Source organism: Littorina saxatilis, linkage group LG16 (genome assembly GCF_037325665.1).
Source record: "Littorina saxatilis isolate snail1 linkage group LG16, US_GU_Lsax_2.0, whole genome shotgun sequence".
Taxonomy (NCBI): Eukaryota; Metazoa; Mollusca; class Gastropoda; order Littorinimorpha; family Littorinidae; genus Littorina; species Littorina saxatilis.
Window position 1 is genome coordinate 27,929,953 of NC_090260.1, and position 17,494 is coordinate 27,947,446.

Genomic DNA, 17,494 nt, shown 5'->3' on the forward strand with positions numbered 1-17,494 from the left:
AGTTGTGACCCGTTGGGTGGAATCCTGAATGAATAAAAATGCGAATTCCCAATCATCACGATATGAGTAGAGATCTATTCCGATCTTCCGAGATTCTGGTTGGTCGTAATTTTTCTTGCCCAAAGACTTAGGGGCACCGTTGGCAAACCACAACGCTCGACGAGCGCAGAGAGGTTTACTTGTCTCTATATCAACGAAGATGGCGAAAAGTGGTAAGTACATCATACCTATCCGTAGGGTATTTGACTTAGGTGTTTAATTTAATTTCTATTTCGGAAAATAAAAACTTTCGTGACTGTTGTAACTTCGTAAATATCCATTTCAGCACAAATAAAATTCGAAGTTAGAATGATAGAATATTGTGGTGCATAAATTCGTATGTTTTCGATTACTGTGTGGCAATCTGACAAAACAACATAAACAACACTGACCTTCTGTAACATAATATTTTTATGCAATATGCTTAGCGAAATAATATTCCTACCCTTCCCCTTCTACACAATGTGACATTATCATTTTTTAGTGGGTGGTATTTTTTGGTATCACTCTGTATAATACGAATTCAACGCAAGAAAACATGTTTTCAACTTGACAGTCACCACAGGGACAGCAAATGCCACTCAGCGCCAGTGATATGCACGACTGAGCTGTGCTACAGAACAGTCGTATCGATTTTTCTTAAAATGTATAAATCATTGTTTGTACTGGGTAGCTGTTGAGGATAAATGCAATTTAACTAATATTATTAGTAACTTTATTTTTAATAGTTTAGTTTGTCAAGATTAAATGGTTATTAGTGTGTTTAAATAGCTCGTGAGATTCATTACACATTTTGTGCACAGGTTCCTCCAAGCAATATGGACACATCTGTGCAAAGAAAAAAGAGAGTCTCCTTTACACTACACTTTTTATTTTTACTGTGGGAGGTCAAATATGATTTTGTGAAAAACACTGTGATTCTTAACGTGATCCCACCTGACATTTTTAGCTCTAGAAATAATACATTATTTTGTGCAGATAAATGAATGGAGAGTATCAGTTTATCATAGTACGTTACTTATCAATGTGCATTTTCAGAAAATTATCGAGGTTTGTCGAGGGCGTCCACATAACATTATCACTCATGTAGTGGTAAAAACGTTATTTCACAAAAGTTTCAGCTCAGATCATAACCAAATTTGAACACAGTTAAGTTCACTATATACAGTTACAATACCTAACAAATAAAAGGTGTTACCTTGTTGCTTACTCCACAATGATCCCCGCTAAAGAACAAAGGGGGAGGGGCTTGAATCCGTGAAGATAAGCAGAATCATTGAATCGGAAAAGGATAGGTGTCACATGTTCACTAGCACAACTAGCAGGAAAAAACAACAACAGAGCAACAGTCTGTCTGACATTCAAACATTAATAAGAATAAACTGCTGACGAGATTTCAGGGTAGTTCAGTTTCCGTTTGTTTGTTTTGAATCAGCGGTCAGTTCTTATTGGAAACAATCATTATGTGCAGGATTTAGACTATCATACAAATAGTTGGTAGTATGCATAGTCAAATAATTTTGATTTAAAATTGAAAGAATAGTGGTTGCCCAGTAACTGCTGATGTCATATATGCCTTGATTGGTTGCAAAACAAGAACAATATTTTAACACATGTTTTCTTGTCACTGTTCTAAGAGGTAAGTATTACAAGAAAAATCAAAATTCAACAAATCCAAAAATTAGAGTGTTCACATGTACTTCGCTGTTTGTGTTTCCCTCCCCTTCTTTTACCCAACATTATATATATATATGTCGCATAAACGTTGCAGTTAAAATTAAATCTTGGGCGTGGCCTGCTAGGTAGAATATAACTGAGAATCTTGAGTCATCAATACCACCGTTCCATAGGATACCGTGCTTTTAACCATGTTGGAATCTATCGTAATTATTAATTTTTACTTGTGGTATATCTGATTGCATGGACATTATTTATATAACTTTGTCGTTGCATTTTTTGTTTGCAGACTACATGACAGTGAAGGGAACTTTAAGCGGACAAGGTGGCGGGTTTAACATTGGCGTCTCCATTGGCCCCAATGGACGACATCCAAAAAAGACCAAGGTACTTGAAATTCTTCACCTCTTGGCCCCTCTTCTATGTCCATCTTCGTCATGTTCTTACCAGTTTACCTCAACTTGTTCTTTGAATATTTGTCAAATAACATGCTTGAGGCTGAAAATCGAGATGCTGTGTGTGTGTGCTTTGTGTGTGCTTTGTGTGAGTGTTTTGTGTGTGTGTGTGAGTGTGTGTGTGTGTTTGGTGTGTGTGTGTATGTGGTGTAAGTGTGTGTGCGTTTGGTGTGTGTGTGTGTGTGTGTGTGCGTGTGTGTGTGTGTGTGTATGCGTGTGTGTGTGTGTGTGTGTGTGTGTGTGTGTGTGTGTGTTGCTCCCCTCGGACGCTAAACCTAGAGGGTCCCTCGAGCCCCAATTTTAATGTTTTTTGGGGTTCAAGGACCCCATCAGTGGAACTTTAGAGTGCCCAAAGACAAAGATTGATATACTTGCTCTTGGAAGGCACATTCCTCGCCGACACGTACCCCATTGAAGTGCTCATGTCAAAGAAGTACCGGCTTTTTGAAACTCTCAGCCCGTTACACAATATATTATGGTCAAATGGGTAAGATTACCTCCTTACACTTGCATCGGTATAGATCTGGCAGAGCGGTACTGATGGTACGCATGAATACGAATATGTAATGCGTCCCGGGACCCGCTCTGTTTTTGTTTTAGTGCGTCAGTGGTAGGACTCCCTGAATTTCAGACGTGTTTTAGGCTACTAGTGCGTGTAGGACGCAGGGACGCACCGTTTGGGGCGTGTGTGTGTGTGTGTGTGTGTGTGTGTGTGTGTGTGTGTGTGTGTGTGTGTGTGTGTGTGTGTGTGTGTGTGTGTGTCCATTAATAGATGAAAACTGATTGTCGCACGAAGCGTCGTTCCTGAAACAGTATACTTAATTATGCAAAATATGTTATCTTACAGTATGAATTGGACTCGGTTGAAAAGGACCTGCCCGCTGATTTAAAACTCACAGACAACCTGGTAGCTGAACTGAGTGGCCAAGGGAAAGAAAACCTGGTCTCGCAGCTTGCATCCGGTAGTCTTCAAGAACAGGTATATGCCGGAGGAAAACCATGATGCCCACACTTTGTACTGTGTCTCTTTAGGTTTGATCAAATGGTTTAAAAATGCGGACTGTATTCTTTGTATATTCCTATGTGTGTATTTGATGTTTAAACTGCATGCAATCAATGACGAGTCACAGGGAAAACAGCAATCATGAATGAAACACACCTACCCTACCCACCTAGGTTGTGTCATATTCGTGTTTATGACACTGATTGATAGTTGCATATATATGGCCGACTCTGACAATTGTGAGATAGAGAAAGTTTTGTTCACTTTTGAAACTTCAAACGCTTTTAAGGGTTAACGACCTCCAGACATAACCCAAGTCGAACTGACCGCAGTCATACTTAAAGGTCGTAATGGGGTCAAGTTCAGATTCAGATTTATAAAAGAAAGTTATAATTTTGTTAATGTTTTTGAAGCTGCATCTTCTATTTCTTCCAGTGTCCTGCCCTTAACTTCCATCGAGCAACCATATCGAACCGTGTTTCTACGTTTAATGAAGGTCAAAGCAAATGTAGTCATCAGTGAAACTGAAGTATAACTTTAATCCAGAAAAGAAACACGGATTTCTGAGTAAAACAGCAACATTTGCCTGAAACCGTGTCATGCACGGAGTACACCAGGCTCTACGGCGTAAAACCGGTCATCCCCCTTAGAAATTCCCAAGTTCGATTGCTTTAAGTCAAAATTAAGGAGAATATGGACCCAAAACAAACAAGAGGCGAAGCCTTCAAGGCTCACGTAAGAAATAGACAAACAGTAACACAAACTCAATCACTCCGTCACACATACACACCCACACACACAGTAAGCTTAGGTGACACTGTGCAAGAAAGAGAGACACTAGATCTAGATCTGTCTGTGTCTGCATGTAGCCTACTGTAATGTTGTTGGTGTTGAGTGCGAGAGAGTTCATACAGCAGCACAAGCACTCGTGAACATGAGGCTGATCCAGTTCAACAGTGTAATATCAAAATAGAAAGGCACAGAGTTGTGGTGTGAAGTCGTTGGACCTCGTGCAGACATCGCATGTAAAGTTCCCGGATGTACATCTAGATCCTGCGCAAAGATGCGCAAAAGCCTAGGACACTACATCCCTCCTCACCTCTGAATAAAAACACATTTGTAAAACTCCGTTGAAAGCAAAGCTGAAAAATAAAACAAGTAATACATCTCTGACCGACACTTAGGTGAGATAGGATGAAGTGAAATTAAAATAAAAGAAACGCATGCAAACTTTAAATTTTAAAACTAACAAATGAAGCAAAAGTCATTTCGCAAAATTGAATCCGCAAAGGTCATTCATAGTCTTGCAAGTACTGTGGCAGATGCCGCACCCTGGACGACCTTCTGGGTAAGTCAGGCGGTGGCTCAGGTGACTCAGGTGGGCAGGTATCAAACTGTGGCACAGTGGGTTCTACATCTTCCGGCTCTGCATCAGGACTGACTTCGGGCGGCTCTGCATGAGGAGGCATTTGCAACGGGACCTTCTTGAAGAACGAGGAGTTGCGTGTGACCTTGCGACCCCCTCCATCAGCAGTGACCATGGACCCTTTGCGTGAGGTCACTTTCATGGGGGTTGGAGAGTAGTGAGGGCAGAGTTTGTTTTCTGGGCGCTGTCGGACGAGAACTGGGTCACCGACTTGAATGTCAGGTTCTGTAGCTCTGCGCTTCACATCAGCATATTCCTTCATCTTCTTTTTGTTGACTTCATCCTGAAGTCGGATCTTCTTGTCAAGCTTTGTAGGGGACGTCTTCTTGCTGATTTCAGGCAGCTTGATTTTCATCTTCCTGTTGAAGAGCGCTTCAGCGGGGCTCACCCCAGTCGTGCTGTGGGGAGTTGCACGATAGTTACGCAGAAACCGATACAGTTCCTGCTTCCAGGCTTTCTTCTCCACTTGTGCTGCCTGGACGGTCTTCTTGATGGTGGACATGAAGCGTTCAACACCTCCGTTTGCTTGAGGCCACAGAGGTGTAACTTTGCGATGCTGAAATCCCAAGTACTCTGCAAACTGTGCAAAGTCATGGCTGTTGAAAGGCGGACCATTGTCGGACTTGACAATGTCTGGGACGCCGTGGCGAGCAAATATTGCATCAAGTTTTGGGACTGTAGCCTTGGCGCTGGTCGAAGTGAGGATTTCAACCTCTGGAAACCTGGAATAAGCGTCAATAGCAACAAGGAGGTATTCTCCAGAGGGGAAAGGTCCACAAAAGTCAATGCTGACTTCGGACCAGGGACGATCTAGAAGGGTGGTCATCTTGAGGGGTTCTGCGGGGTGATCTGGGGTTGTCGAGAGACAAGCAAGGCAGGACTGGACTTTCGTCTCGACAAGACGATCGATGTGAGGAAACCACACCTTTTCTCGTACGAGCTGCTTCGTTTTGACCATACCCTGATGGCCTTCGTGGGCAATATCGATTGCTCGTGACTGTAGGCTTCTAGGGATCACAATTCTACTCGAACGCAGGAGGACGTTGTGTTCGTCACTGAAGGAAAGTTCATCTCGGACAGTCTTGAAGATGTTGAACGAAGTGATGTCAATGTCAAAGTCATGCGGTGTGCACCACTGTCCGGACTTGAGAGCTCTAGTTACTGCTTTGAGCGTTGGGTCAGTTTTCGTTGCTTCAGTGATTTCTTGCAGAGTCATGGCCTTGGGGACAGTGTGACTCAACAGGAAGCTGATATATTCGTCTGCTACTTTAGACTCATGACGTGTAGTAGCGTTGGCGTTTTCAGTGGGATGACGACTGAGATAGTCAGCTGGGTTGTCACTCCCAGGTCGATACTTGAGAGTGAAGTCGTACGCTTGCAGTCGAAGATTCCATCGTTCGATGCGACTCGAGGTTCTTGATGTGGGCTTGTTGTAGATTCCCTCTAGTGGCTTGTGATCTGACAACACTGTGAAGTGATGACCGAAGAGGTAGAGATGATAGTGTTCGCACGCCCAGACGACTGCAAGGGCCTCTCGCTCCGTTTGAGAATATCTGGACTCCACGTCTGTCAGCGCACGGCTGGCGTAAGAGATGATGTGTGACATATGCTTGTCGCGTTGTGTAAGAACAGCTCCGATGCCGAAAGGACTGGCATCCACCAGGACCTCTGTTTCAAGGTTGGGGTTGAAGTAGGACATCGTTTTCACTCCTGTTAGTTCAGTCTTAAGGCGGTTGAAGGCGGCTTCTTGGTCTGGACCCCATGTCCATTCCACGTTGCTCTTGGTCAGATCTCTCAAAGGTTTTGTGATGTTGGCGTAGTCAGCGATGAAACGTGAGACGTAGTTGGTGAGACCGAGGAAGCTCCGGACTTCTTTGACGTTGGTTGGAGTCTTCATGTTTTGAATCGCTGTCACCTTCTTGGGGTCTGGGGAGACGCCCGTCTTGCCGAACATGAAGCCGTAGAACTCAATCTGATCCTTGTTGAATTCACACTTGCCTTTGTTCAAAGTGAGATTCTTCTCCAAGAGCCTGTCGAACACCCGTTTCAGCGCTTGATCATGTTCTTCTTGGCTCTTGCCGTAGATGAGGATGTCATCTGATGTGTTGAGAGAGCCAGAAATGTCTGTCAGCAGTTCAGCGATGTGATTTTGGAAAATCTCAGCTGCAGACGTGACACCAAAGTTCAGGCGTTTGTAGCGGCGAAGCCCTACATGTGTTGGGAACGTTGTTATGTTGCGCGATTCTTCATCCAACTCCAACTGATGATAGCCAGAGTTAAGGTCAAGCTTGGAGAAGACAGTGGCTTGGTCGAGCTTTGACAAGATGTCGTCAATCGTAGGCATGATGTGACGTGTTCTCTTGATGGCTTGATTCGGAAGGCGCATGTCGACGCAGATGCGAATCTCTTCTGGCTTCTTCGGCTTCGGTGCGACGACGATCGGAGACACCCAGGGCGTTGGGCCGTCTACCTTTTCAATGACATCAAGCTGCTCGAGTCGTTTGAGTTCAGCTTCAACTTTCTTCCTCAGGTGAAAAGGGATTCGACGATGAGGTTGCGCTGTGGGCTGAACTGACTCATCTACGTAGAATTTGACCTTGACATCTTTCAGCTTCCCCATCCCTTCAAAGAGTTGAGGAGTTTTTTGGACAAGATGATCAGCGACCGTTTGGGGTGGTGCTGATGTTGATATGGCAAACTTGTAGTGTAGGAGTTCAAGTTCTTGTGCTGTCTTTGCGCTGAGAAGATTTCCACATCTGGCGTGTGGTGTTGACTGAACAACAAAGAAGGTCGTGGTGACCCTGGTCTTCTTGTACGACACTGTCGTCTCGAAGGTTCCTCTGACCTTGAGCGGCTGGCTGGAGCCGTAGGCAAAGATGTTGGTGGAGGTTGGCTTTATTTTCAGCGCTGGGGCATTGATTTTCCGGAACACGTCGTCATCGAGGATGTTCACTGATGCCCCCGTGTCGATGAAGAAGGGAACGGACTCCCCGTACATTTGAAGGTTGACTTTGGGCGTCTTGCTAGTGACAGATGAGACCCCATAGGCATACTCTGACTCTGAGCGTTCTGAGTCTGACGAATGTTGACTGGGTGAATCTGCCCGTGTGTTGATCATGCGAGCGTCGTGCGATGCGTTGGAACGACCTTGAGGTTTCGAGCGACAGACCTTGGCAAAATGTCCCATCTTCGAACAAGATCTGCATTGTTTGTCGCGAGCGGGGCAGCTCGTTCTTGAGCGACAATGACCTCCACACCAAGCGCAAGGACGAGAGCTGGTTGTGCCTCCGTGTTGGTGTGACCATGATGTCTGACCACGGTTTTCTTGAAGCGGCTGCTGCTGACTCTGAGTGTTGCTTCTTCGTCCGCCTTGCTGGGGGTGCTTGTTTCTGTAGACTGCATTCACAGCCTCGTCAGCTTCCATTTCTGTTGCTTGTACGTCAGAAATTTCAAGTGATCTTGCTGTCTTGAGAAGATTCTCTAACTCCATTTCATCTCGCAGACCTCGGCGGCGCAGGCGTGTTGAGGTGCAGCCTTGCAAGATTTGACTCTTGAGTTCACGATCTGTGTTGGTGAAGTCACAAGTTGCAGCAAGAAGTCTGAGTCTTGTGCAAAAGTTGTCGACAGTTTCACCAGGTTCTTGTTTCATCTGACGAAATTTGAAAACCTCAAACTCAACATTCTTCTTTGGTTCAAAGTAGGTTGATAGAGATGTCTTGACTTTGGCGTATGAATCATCAGCATTGCCCTCATCTTCTCCCTTCTGTGCAGCCGAAATGATTAAAAAATGTCAAAGACTTCCTCCCCAGCATAGTGGAGCAGTAGAGCTCGCTTTCTGGCACCATCAGTAATGTTCATTGCTGTGAGCAACACTTCGAATCGTTTCAGCCATTTCTTCCATCTTTGGCCTACTGTGTGTTCAGTGGAGGATGAAAAGACAACAAACTTGTCGAAAGTTGGAAGAGCAGTAGCCATGTCGACAGGTGCAGCAATATTTAAGTCTAGATTTACTGCCGCTTCGTCGTTGTAACTGAATGTTCGGCGTACCACAATGACAGCGTGACGTCACTTACCTGTGTGTCGATCTATTTTCACTGTTTTTCTCGCCGGAATGACTCGTCGCCAGTGTAATGTTGTTGGTGTTGAGTGCGAGAGAGTTCATACAGCAGCACAAGCACTCGTGAACATGAGGCTGATCCAGTTCAACAGTGTAATATCAAAATAGAAAGGCACAGAGTTGTGGTGTGAAGTCGTTTGACCTCGTGCAGACATCGCATGTAAAGTTCCCGGATGTACATCTAGATCCTGCGCAAAGATGCGCAAAAGCCTAGGACACTACACCTACTTACAGGGACACGACTGCCAAATAGTCTCGGCCCGCTCAAAATAACAATGACCGAGACCACACACACCACGCGAGAGAGAAAGACTACAGGGAGGCATGCCGTCATGATGCATTAATTGACGTCAAACACTTTTGACCGTGACGTAATCTTATGCGAGCTTTATCCATAGTCTTGGATAACCACTCACACATAGACTCGGAAATGTTAAAGTTTCTACCACAGACATACACACACACGCACACACACACGCACACACACACGCACGCACAAACGCACAGACAGACAAAGTTACGATCGCATATGCTACACTTCGTGAGCCAAAAAAACTTCTACTTTTGCATATCTCTTCGATTCGGACGATGTCTTTGAGTCCCTGTCTCATTGGGCCCCCGTCTCGTTGGGTCCCCAAGTCTAGATATTATGACCTTTCAGGGTCAATGTAATTTAAAGGTCAAAGGGGGATTTAGGCATTGCCACCCTTCTTGTGAGTATTACTAGTCCGTCGAAAGCTGACGAATTGAAATAATCTAAAGTAATGAGCTGCGTCTACATCCCATTACTGGATTGCGTAAATGTGTGTAGATGGCTGTTTGTCTTTCAGTTACCATGTAGAAACGTTTCTCAAGCTAAGAAACGTTTGTGAACCTGGCAGAATCATACACAACTGAAAACACTTCCACTGTACATGTGAAAAAAGAACACGTGCCAAAGTCCCAAGTAAATATATTCTTAGAGCGGCACAGGCTAGAGCCCCGATCGCGCACGAGTAGGCTACCGGCGCCCAGACTGCTTTCTTGAAACTGTCTAACCAGATCAAACTAGCATCCTGTCACTTTAAATGAACGTGGAGGGGTTCTACCTTTGATTTGCATTGCTGAAATACAGAATATACCGTTCAGGCTTGTTTTATTATGCTGGGGGCCCAAAGAAACGGTGGCCCAATGACACGTTTTCTTATTACTACAGAAAAGTGTAGGGGCCCAATGAGATGGGGGCCCAATCAGACGGGAGCCCAATCAGACGGGACCCCAATCAGACGGGGGCCCAAAGAGCAATCCCCCTCATTGAATTCGTGTGTGATTGGCAGTCACACGCTATTTCATGTTTTGTTTGTTTTATGTTACACGTAATTGATTCCACTGAAATGCGAAGTCAAGTGCATGAAAATAGTTGACACGTGCCAAACTTCAGGAATCACCGAGTTCTGAAACATTTGGCAAAGAGAGAGTGAGAGAGAGAGAGAGAGAGAGAGAGAGAGAGAGAGAGAGAGAGAGAGAGAGAGAGAGAGAGAGAGAGATAGAGAGAGAGAGAGACGCAGACGCAGGCGCAGACGCAGATAATTTATTCAATAGGCCATAGCCCCTTATGAAGGAGTGTGAACAAACGGTTAACGTTGCAAATAATTTAACTTATCAGGTGCAAAAAAGGTACAACATAATAATCGCACAACACTACAGATTAAAACATACATTACACGGTATTTAACTAAGAGGTTACAACATCTCTTAATTCAAAGGCTTTATACAAATACAGGGATACATTTCTAACAACAGTTTCTTGAGGTGAAGCCAGGACGGCAAGCTGAGTCTAAAAGTGCTTGGGTTTTTATAATATTTAAATGGGATAAGTTTTTCTCTTAATCTGTTTAAGTATGGACAACACAAAACAAAATGGACTTCATCTTCTTGCTTTACTTTACAAAGGGGACACATCAACTGATCGGCATTATGCTGTTTATATCGGTTAGCATGCACATTTATTTCTGAAATACCGAATCGAAACCTAGTCATAATAAACTGTAGATGTCTATCCACATTCAACAAAAGGTAGGGTTTCATGTCATGTGCAGTACAAAATGTCCGATGAACAGCAAATCTATCACTATTTTGTATATGATAATCCCACTCTTGCCATCTGCAATCGACCAACCTTTCCCTAAAAACACGCAAAAACTCTTTTTCATTAACAACGCCCTGATTCAACCACACAAAACCAAAACCGTACTCATACAATTTACAACGGACACTTGAGACCCAGTTCTTTTTACCACTCTCATCCATTTTATACAACATATCATATGATTTACGAGGAAGTCTGTGCGCCTCCATCTTTAACAATTTCATCCAGTAGCTGACGCATCTTAAAATAGAATTCAAATATATCGGATATCTGTTTGTCTCGCCATATACCAGGTCATTAGGTGTTCGCATACAAACTCCTGAGAACTTCTTCAAAGCAAATAAATGGACTTTTTCACACTGCAGAGCAGCTTTATCCAGTCCCCATATCTCAGCACCATACTGTACTATTGGTTGTACTTGGAATCAAACAACTTCAAAAAAACATTCAAACTATTATTATTAAGCACAGATAATCTTTGTATAATACACATCAGAGCATGTTTGGCCCGGCTTGAGAGATCGCTACAGGCAGCAGTGAAACTGAGTCGAGTTGAAAACAATATTCCTAAATACTTATACACGTTTACAACAGGTAAAATATCAACCCCATATGTCCATCTTTTCCTTGCACTCAGATATCCACCTTTCCTAAACACAATAATGTTACTTTTACTCATGTTTACCTTTAGATGAAGAGAGGACATTGCCCTGCGTAAATTATTTAACTGAGTGTATACCCACAACAGTCTCTGATAACAACAATAAATCATCAGCAAGCAAAAGAATAAACAATTCCAAATAATCATCAGTAAATGTGGCACCATGTCTTCTATTCTCAATTATCTCAAGTGCTAACTCATTAATAAAGAGAGAAAATAAAACTGGGTTACATACATCGCCCTGTTTAACACCAAATGTACAATTAATATAATCCGTAAACTTTGCTCCACATCTCACTTTTATTTTTACATTACCATACATACTCTTCACACACCTAAAGAGTTTCCCTTTTATACCATTTTTTAACAGAATTGGCCCGAGCAAAGCTCTGTTGATGGAATCAAACGCCTTCTCAAAATCTATAAAGGCAACATACAGCTTACGATTCAAAGAAAATTGTTTCTGTACAAAGGCCAACAGTGTAAACATATGATCAATAGTGGAATAATTCTTTTTAAAAACCAGCTTGATATTCACCCGTACTGTTATTACATTCAATCCATTCTTGCAACCTGTTATTAATCACAGTACTATAGACCTTGCTACTAACATTACACAGCGAAATTCTACGATAACTATTTGGATCATTCACATCGCCTTTCTTAAACAAAGGGATAACAATGGACTCTGTCCAACTTTCTGGAAATACACCCTTGGAAAACAAAAAATTAAACAAGTGTACCAAAAAGTCAATCCCTAAAGAAAAAGCATTTTTCAAAAGTTCTCCTATTATTCCATCAGGCCCAGCAGACTTTTGAGGTTTTAACTTTCTCATTGCAATCAACACTTCTTCTTTTGAAATAGGACGATTCAAAATACCTTCATCGTCTTCATATTCAATTTCTTCAGCCTCAATTACATCTTTTTCCAATAATACTTTGAAATGCTGAAACCAGGTATCAACTGGTATGTTGTTCTTTATTTGTTTTTGTTTTGAGGATAATTTATGCATTATATTCCAAAATTCTTGTTGATCATTAACAGATTCAATAAGTTTTTGTAATGTCAAATCATTATACAATCTTTTCTTTCTTTCTAACATGTTTTTATATTCCCGTCTGGCTAAACAATAAACATTGCGAGCGTGAATGTCTTCAGGCTGATTACCGTGGATCTGCTTAACAACCTCCACACATTTTTTCGGGTTATTCTACACTCTTAATCGAACCAATCATCCGATTGATTATTTGACTTCAAATAAATTCTTTTCTTCATGCAGTCAGCACTTTCCTTAACACAAGTGTTAAATAATTCCAAAGCTCCATTCATATCAGATTCAATCATATTTTGAGCAGACTCTAACCTTGCACACATATCATCTGCACACATCAAATTCACATACGTTTCTGCCTTCTTGATATCCCAAACATACTTCTCAATAAAGCAGTCTGCATTCTCACGCATATCATGATAAACATTATCACATGGGAACGTAACATGAAATTCAACTGGCATATGATCTGACTCAATCCGGCCAGCCACCAACAGTTCGCTCGAAGACAGAGTAATTGCAAATAAATCATAAGACAGCAAAAAATAATCATTAACACTACTCCCCCTCTCTGACATGTAGGTAAAACAGCCCTGCTTATCCCCATTACACACACCTCACTGCCACAGCATAACAGCATTTTGGTATTGCTGTGTGCCAGGGCAAAATTTCGCTTTCTTCGGTAGGTTCACTAATCTGTTCACTGCTCGATCATTTATTGAGATATCTCTTAGATCTTTGGCATGTGTTTTGCTTATACCCTTGGCTATTATGTGTTGACATGATCATTGGACTTTGTTTGTGGTTGTTAAAGTAAAAATTGATATAATGACCATTTTCGTCAAAAACGACAGTTTCCGGACTTACACACACACATTGCAGCACGTAAAACCACACAAAACACTGCTAAAACTGGTGTCAAACATCAGGTACTCACATTACAGCCCATAAATGTATTCTTCTGTGTGGTAATCCATAAATCACTTCTTGTAGAGCTTCCAGAACACTGTATTGCTTGAAAATAGGTCTACGAGTTGAGGTCCGACTTTCGGCCGCCATTGTGAATTCTATCTATGGTTCTACACTTTTAACAAAGTTTTCAACACGTGGTACTAACTTATCCGAACGGTCAATGGGAAAGAACTGTGTTTAGAACCCCATACAAGAACTTGGACAGTGGTTACCTCCCATTTAATTTTGAGAAATGTCCTGAAATGTTGCTGACGCAAATCCCCCGTACTAGGTACGGTTATGGGCGTACGGCAAACCGAAAATGACCACGTACCTAGTACGGGGTGGGCAGTGAAGGGGTTTTAAATTAAATTAAGAATACACAGTCCAAGTGCAGTGCACATATTTAAGAAATATTTACCATAACTATTCAATGTCTGATCTTGTGATTTTCGATTCCCGCAAACTGACTGACTTTTGTGCAATAAATCAAAAACATCATGATCTTGTTATACAGGCTGGGACATATTGGCTGTTCTGCTATTCAGGTCACCCGACAACACAACATAAACATCACCTTCTGTCAACAAACACTCAGTCAAACATTCTTCTAGTAGAGAAACACCATTATTCAGATAAAAAACAACGAGTAATACGGCAAGCCCTCGGGCGGAACATAAGCACACACATACAAAATATCCTTAGAAATTCCAAAGAGGCTTTTATCAAGGACAAAAACAATGAAGTTAGAACAGTCAACATCAAGTTTACGCACAAAGGGAGCAAACTCATTTCTTATTAGGCACAATACACCGCCTGACCTTCGGCCCTGCTTGGTAAACTTCACTGCAGGTTTAACAAAAAGTGAATAACCATCAAAAACAGTTGACGTGAATTCATCCATAAACGTTTCTACAAGGCAAACAAAATCAAAACTCCCTACATAATTTACAAATTCTGTGTCAGTTAATTTGGAGTACAAGCCGTTTACATTCCACTGTAAAAAAGAAAAGGGCTTATTCACACTTCGAGTGACTTCACATGCACAGCTAATAACATTTGTGGCGTGCTCGACTTAATCTTTTTCATTCACAACACGCATTTCTAGGTTTGCTATCAGAATAGGATTCCTATATGACCCCTGACCCACTGTGTCACTCACACTCGCACTGCTTTCACAGTCACATTTTACCGAGGGAAGGAGGGAGGGAGAGAGAGAGAGAGAGAGAGAGAGAGAGAGAGAGAGAGAGAGAGAGAGAGAGAGAGAGAGAGAGAGAGAGAGAGAGAGAGAGAGAGAGAGAGAGATGGAGTTTTTGTATCTGTGTTTATCAGGAGAGAACACGTGTTTCTTCATTTTCAGAGCTTCAGACTTGAAAACAACAACGGTTTCATCCACTGGGAATTGAAAAATGAGAATGGATCTGATCCTTTGCGAGTTTTTGTTGCTGTCTACAAAGTTAACAGAGAAAGCGGTAAAAAGGACAGTGTCAAGCAATTTTTACTTGAGGTAAGCAGTCCTAGCAACCTTATTATCTTTGCTTGACATCAGTGAAACTTGTTTTGTCGTAAGAGTGCGTTCATGACATTTAATAATTCACATCTTCGTCTTCGATGGACACCGACTAATGCCGAAAATCGACTTTGCCTATATTTGGCTAATATTGTGCCTGTGACATTTTTAGAGTGTGTTGAAACAAGTGTTGAAAAAATGAGAGCAATCTAACTGACAGATTCTATGATACAGATAAAATGTTTGAATATGATGACATGCCAAGAATCATATGAATGAGGATTGGGTAATTAGATGGGGTATGACCGATCAATTACAATCACAGAACTTATTGTGTAAGTGGTAAGGTACACGCACTCTTGTATTACATTTTCTTTTTAGTAATTTTTAGCGTGTTTACTTTCAGGCCAAAGTCGACACAAGTATGAGAAATGAAGACACTGCTGGCAGGTACTTTTTGTAGATTTTTGTAGAATATTTTGTTGCCGGCGAAACAAAAAATAGTGTGTTTGTGTGTGTGTGTGTGTGTGTGTGTGTGTGTGTGTGTGTGTGTGTGTGTGTGTGTGTGTGTGTGTGCGTGTGTGTGTGGGATATCCCATAGTTTGGCCTATTTGTCTAGTTGCGCACCCGTATACACGGGTTGTGCATAGGGTTTAGTCTGTTCGTCTGTTGTTGTTTTTTGTGGGGTTTTTGTTTTATTTTTTGTAATAGCATTTTATACATTTGAATCTGTGAATGGATTCGGCAATGAACGTACAGGAAAATTGTTTTCAATTACTTTGTTTGTATAACTTCTTTTTTTAATGCCGTCGTAACAGACGATGTTCGGGAATAAATGTGCGTCTTGGGTCGCCTTGTGGTGAGATATGTGCGCGTTATAAATTATCGTATTATTATTATTATCATTATTATTATTATTATTATTATTATTATTATTATTATTATTATTATTATTATTATTATTATTAATAAATAACTCTGTCTTTTTTTGTCTTTTTTTTTAAAATAACTCTGTCAAATTGTTATGGATTGTGGAAGAGTTGGTTTCACTTGTTTTTCTTGCTTTTCCATAGATACTCTGAGGCAAGCTGCACGTGCCATATTGTAGGCCAATCACTAACGAATCGATTGACTCGGCAGCGGTCTGTGCCAGTGAAATAATGCGACCAACTGACATCCCAGTGATGATTAGCTCCAATCTGTGCTTTTGCACTGTCTACTCATTATAAACCCTTTTTCGTTCGAAAGAACACTAATCGGAGCTGTCAATCGGCATTGCCGATGTGGTCGCGTCCCTCCGTACACTGATCGAGGGATCACATATGGAAACAACCCGCTCGCTAATGATTGGCCTTCAATGTCACGTGTAGCTTGCCTGAGTATTAGTATTGAAAAGCAAGGAAACACAAGGTAAAACAACTTTTCCACAACCCATACAAAACTGACAATGCTATTTCCTGAATGTGTCTATTTGCGCGATTTCTTGCCAAAAACATTAGTTTGGAAATCATCTTTACGTTGCAGATTGTATAACATGAACGCGTTTGAATTACCAGTGGGTTCTCATACGACGAAGGGACTTGAGAACACCAATCGCCAAGAAGAGGAAGACACTACAAGGATCCAAGAGCTAGAGAAACAGCTTCGTGAAACTCAAAACAAGCTTAAGGGAACCGAGGATCGTTTGGTTGCCGCGATAAGTCAGCTTGAACAAGAGAACCGAGAGCTGAAGGATCAGCTACGTCAAAATGTTGACGAGTCTCGGGAAAAAGAGGCCCGTTTAACTGACACTATCAGGCAGATAAAACACGAGATCTGTCTAATTCAAACCGAGCTGCAGGAAACAAATGCAAAAGTTCAAAGCGAACATGATCGCTTTAACCAGATTCCGCCATCGGACAATTAAGGTGTGTTTCTGTTTGCATAAATAAACAGTGTGTGGCGTGCGTGCGCGCGTGTGTGGCGCGCGCCGCGCGCGCGCGTCCGTGTGTGTGTGTGTGTGTGTGTGTGTGTGTGTGTGTGTGTGTGTGTGTGTGTGTGTGTGTGTGTGTGTGTGTGTGTGTGTGTGTGTGTGTGTTTCGGATGAGACGAAAAACCGAGGTCCCTTCGTGTACACTACATTGGGGTGTGCACGTTAAAGATCCCATGATTGACAAAAGGGTCTTTCCTGGCAAAATTGTATAGGCATAGATAAAAATGTCCACCAAAATACCCGTGTGACTTGGAATAATAGGCCGTGAAAAGTAGGATATGCGCCGAAATGGCTGCGATCTGCTGGCCGATGTGAATGCGTGATGTATTGTGTAAATAATTCCACCTCACACGGCATAAATAAATCCCTGCGCCTTGAATTCGTGTGTTGAGATATGTGCGCGATATAAATTGCATAAACATAAAAATAAAATAAATAAATCCCTGCGCTTAGAACTGTACCCACGGAATACGCGCGATATAAGCTTCATATTGATTGATTGT

General features: G+C 42.1%; 1 protein-coding gene across 1 annotated transcript; it reads left to right on the forward strand.

The window, feature by feature from the left end:
• The first annotated feature begins 55 nt into the window (after nt 1-55).
• Nucleotides 56-15,052, forward strand: LOC138949945 (uncharacterized). The gene is made up of 4 exons (XM_070321729.1): nt 56-212; nt 2,006-2,103; nt 3,019-3,150; nt 14,870-15,052. Exons 1-4 carry the CDS (start codon nt 200-202, stop codon nt 15,050-15,052), a joined length of 426 nt encoding a protein of 141 aa, XP_070177830.1. The 5' UTR covers nt 56-199.
• The last annotated feature ends 2,442 nt before the right edge of the window (nt 15,053-17,494 follow it).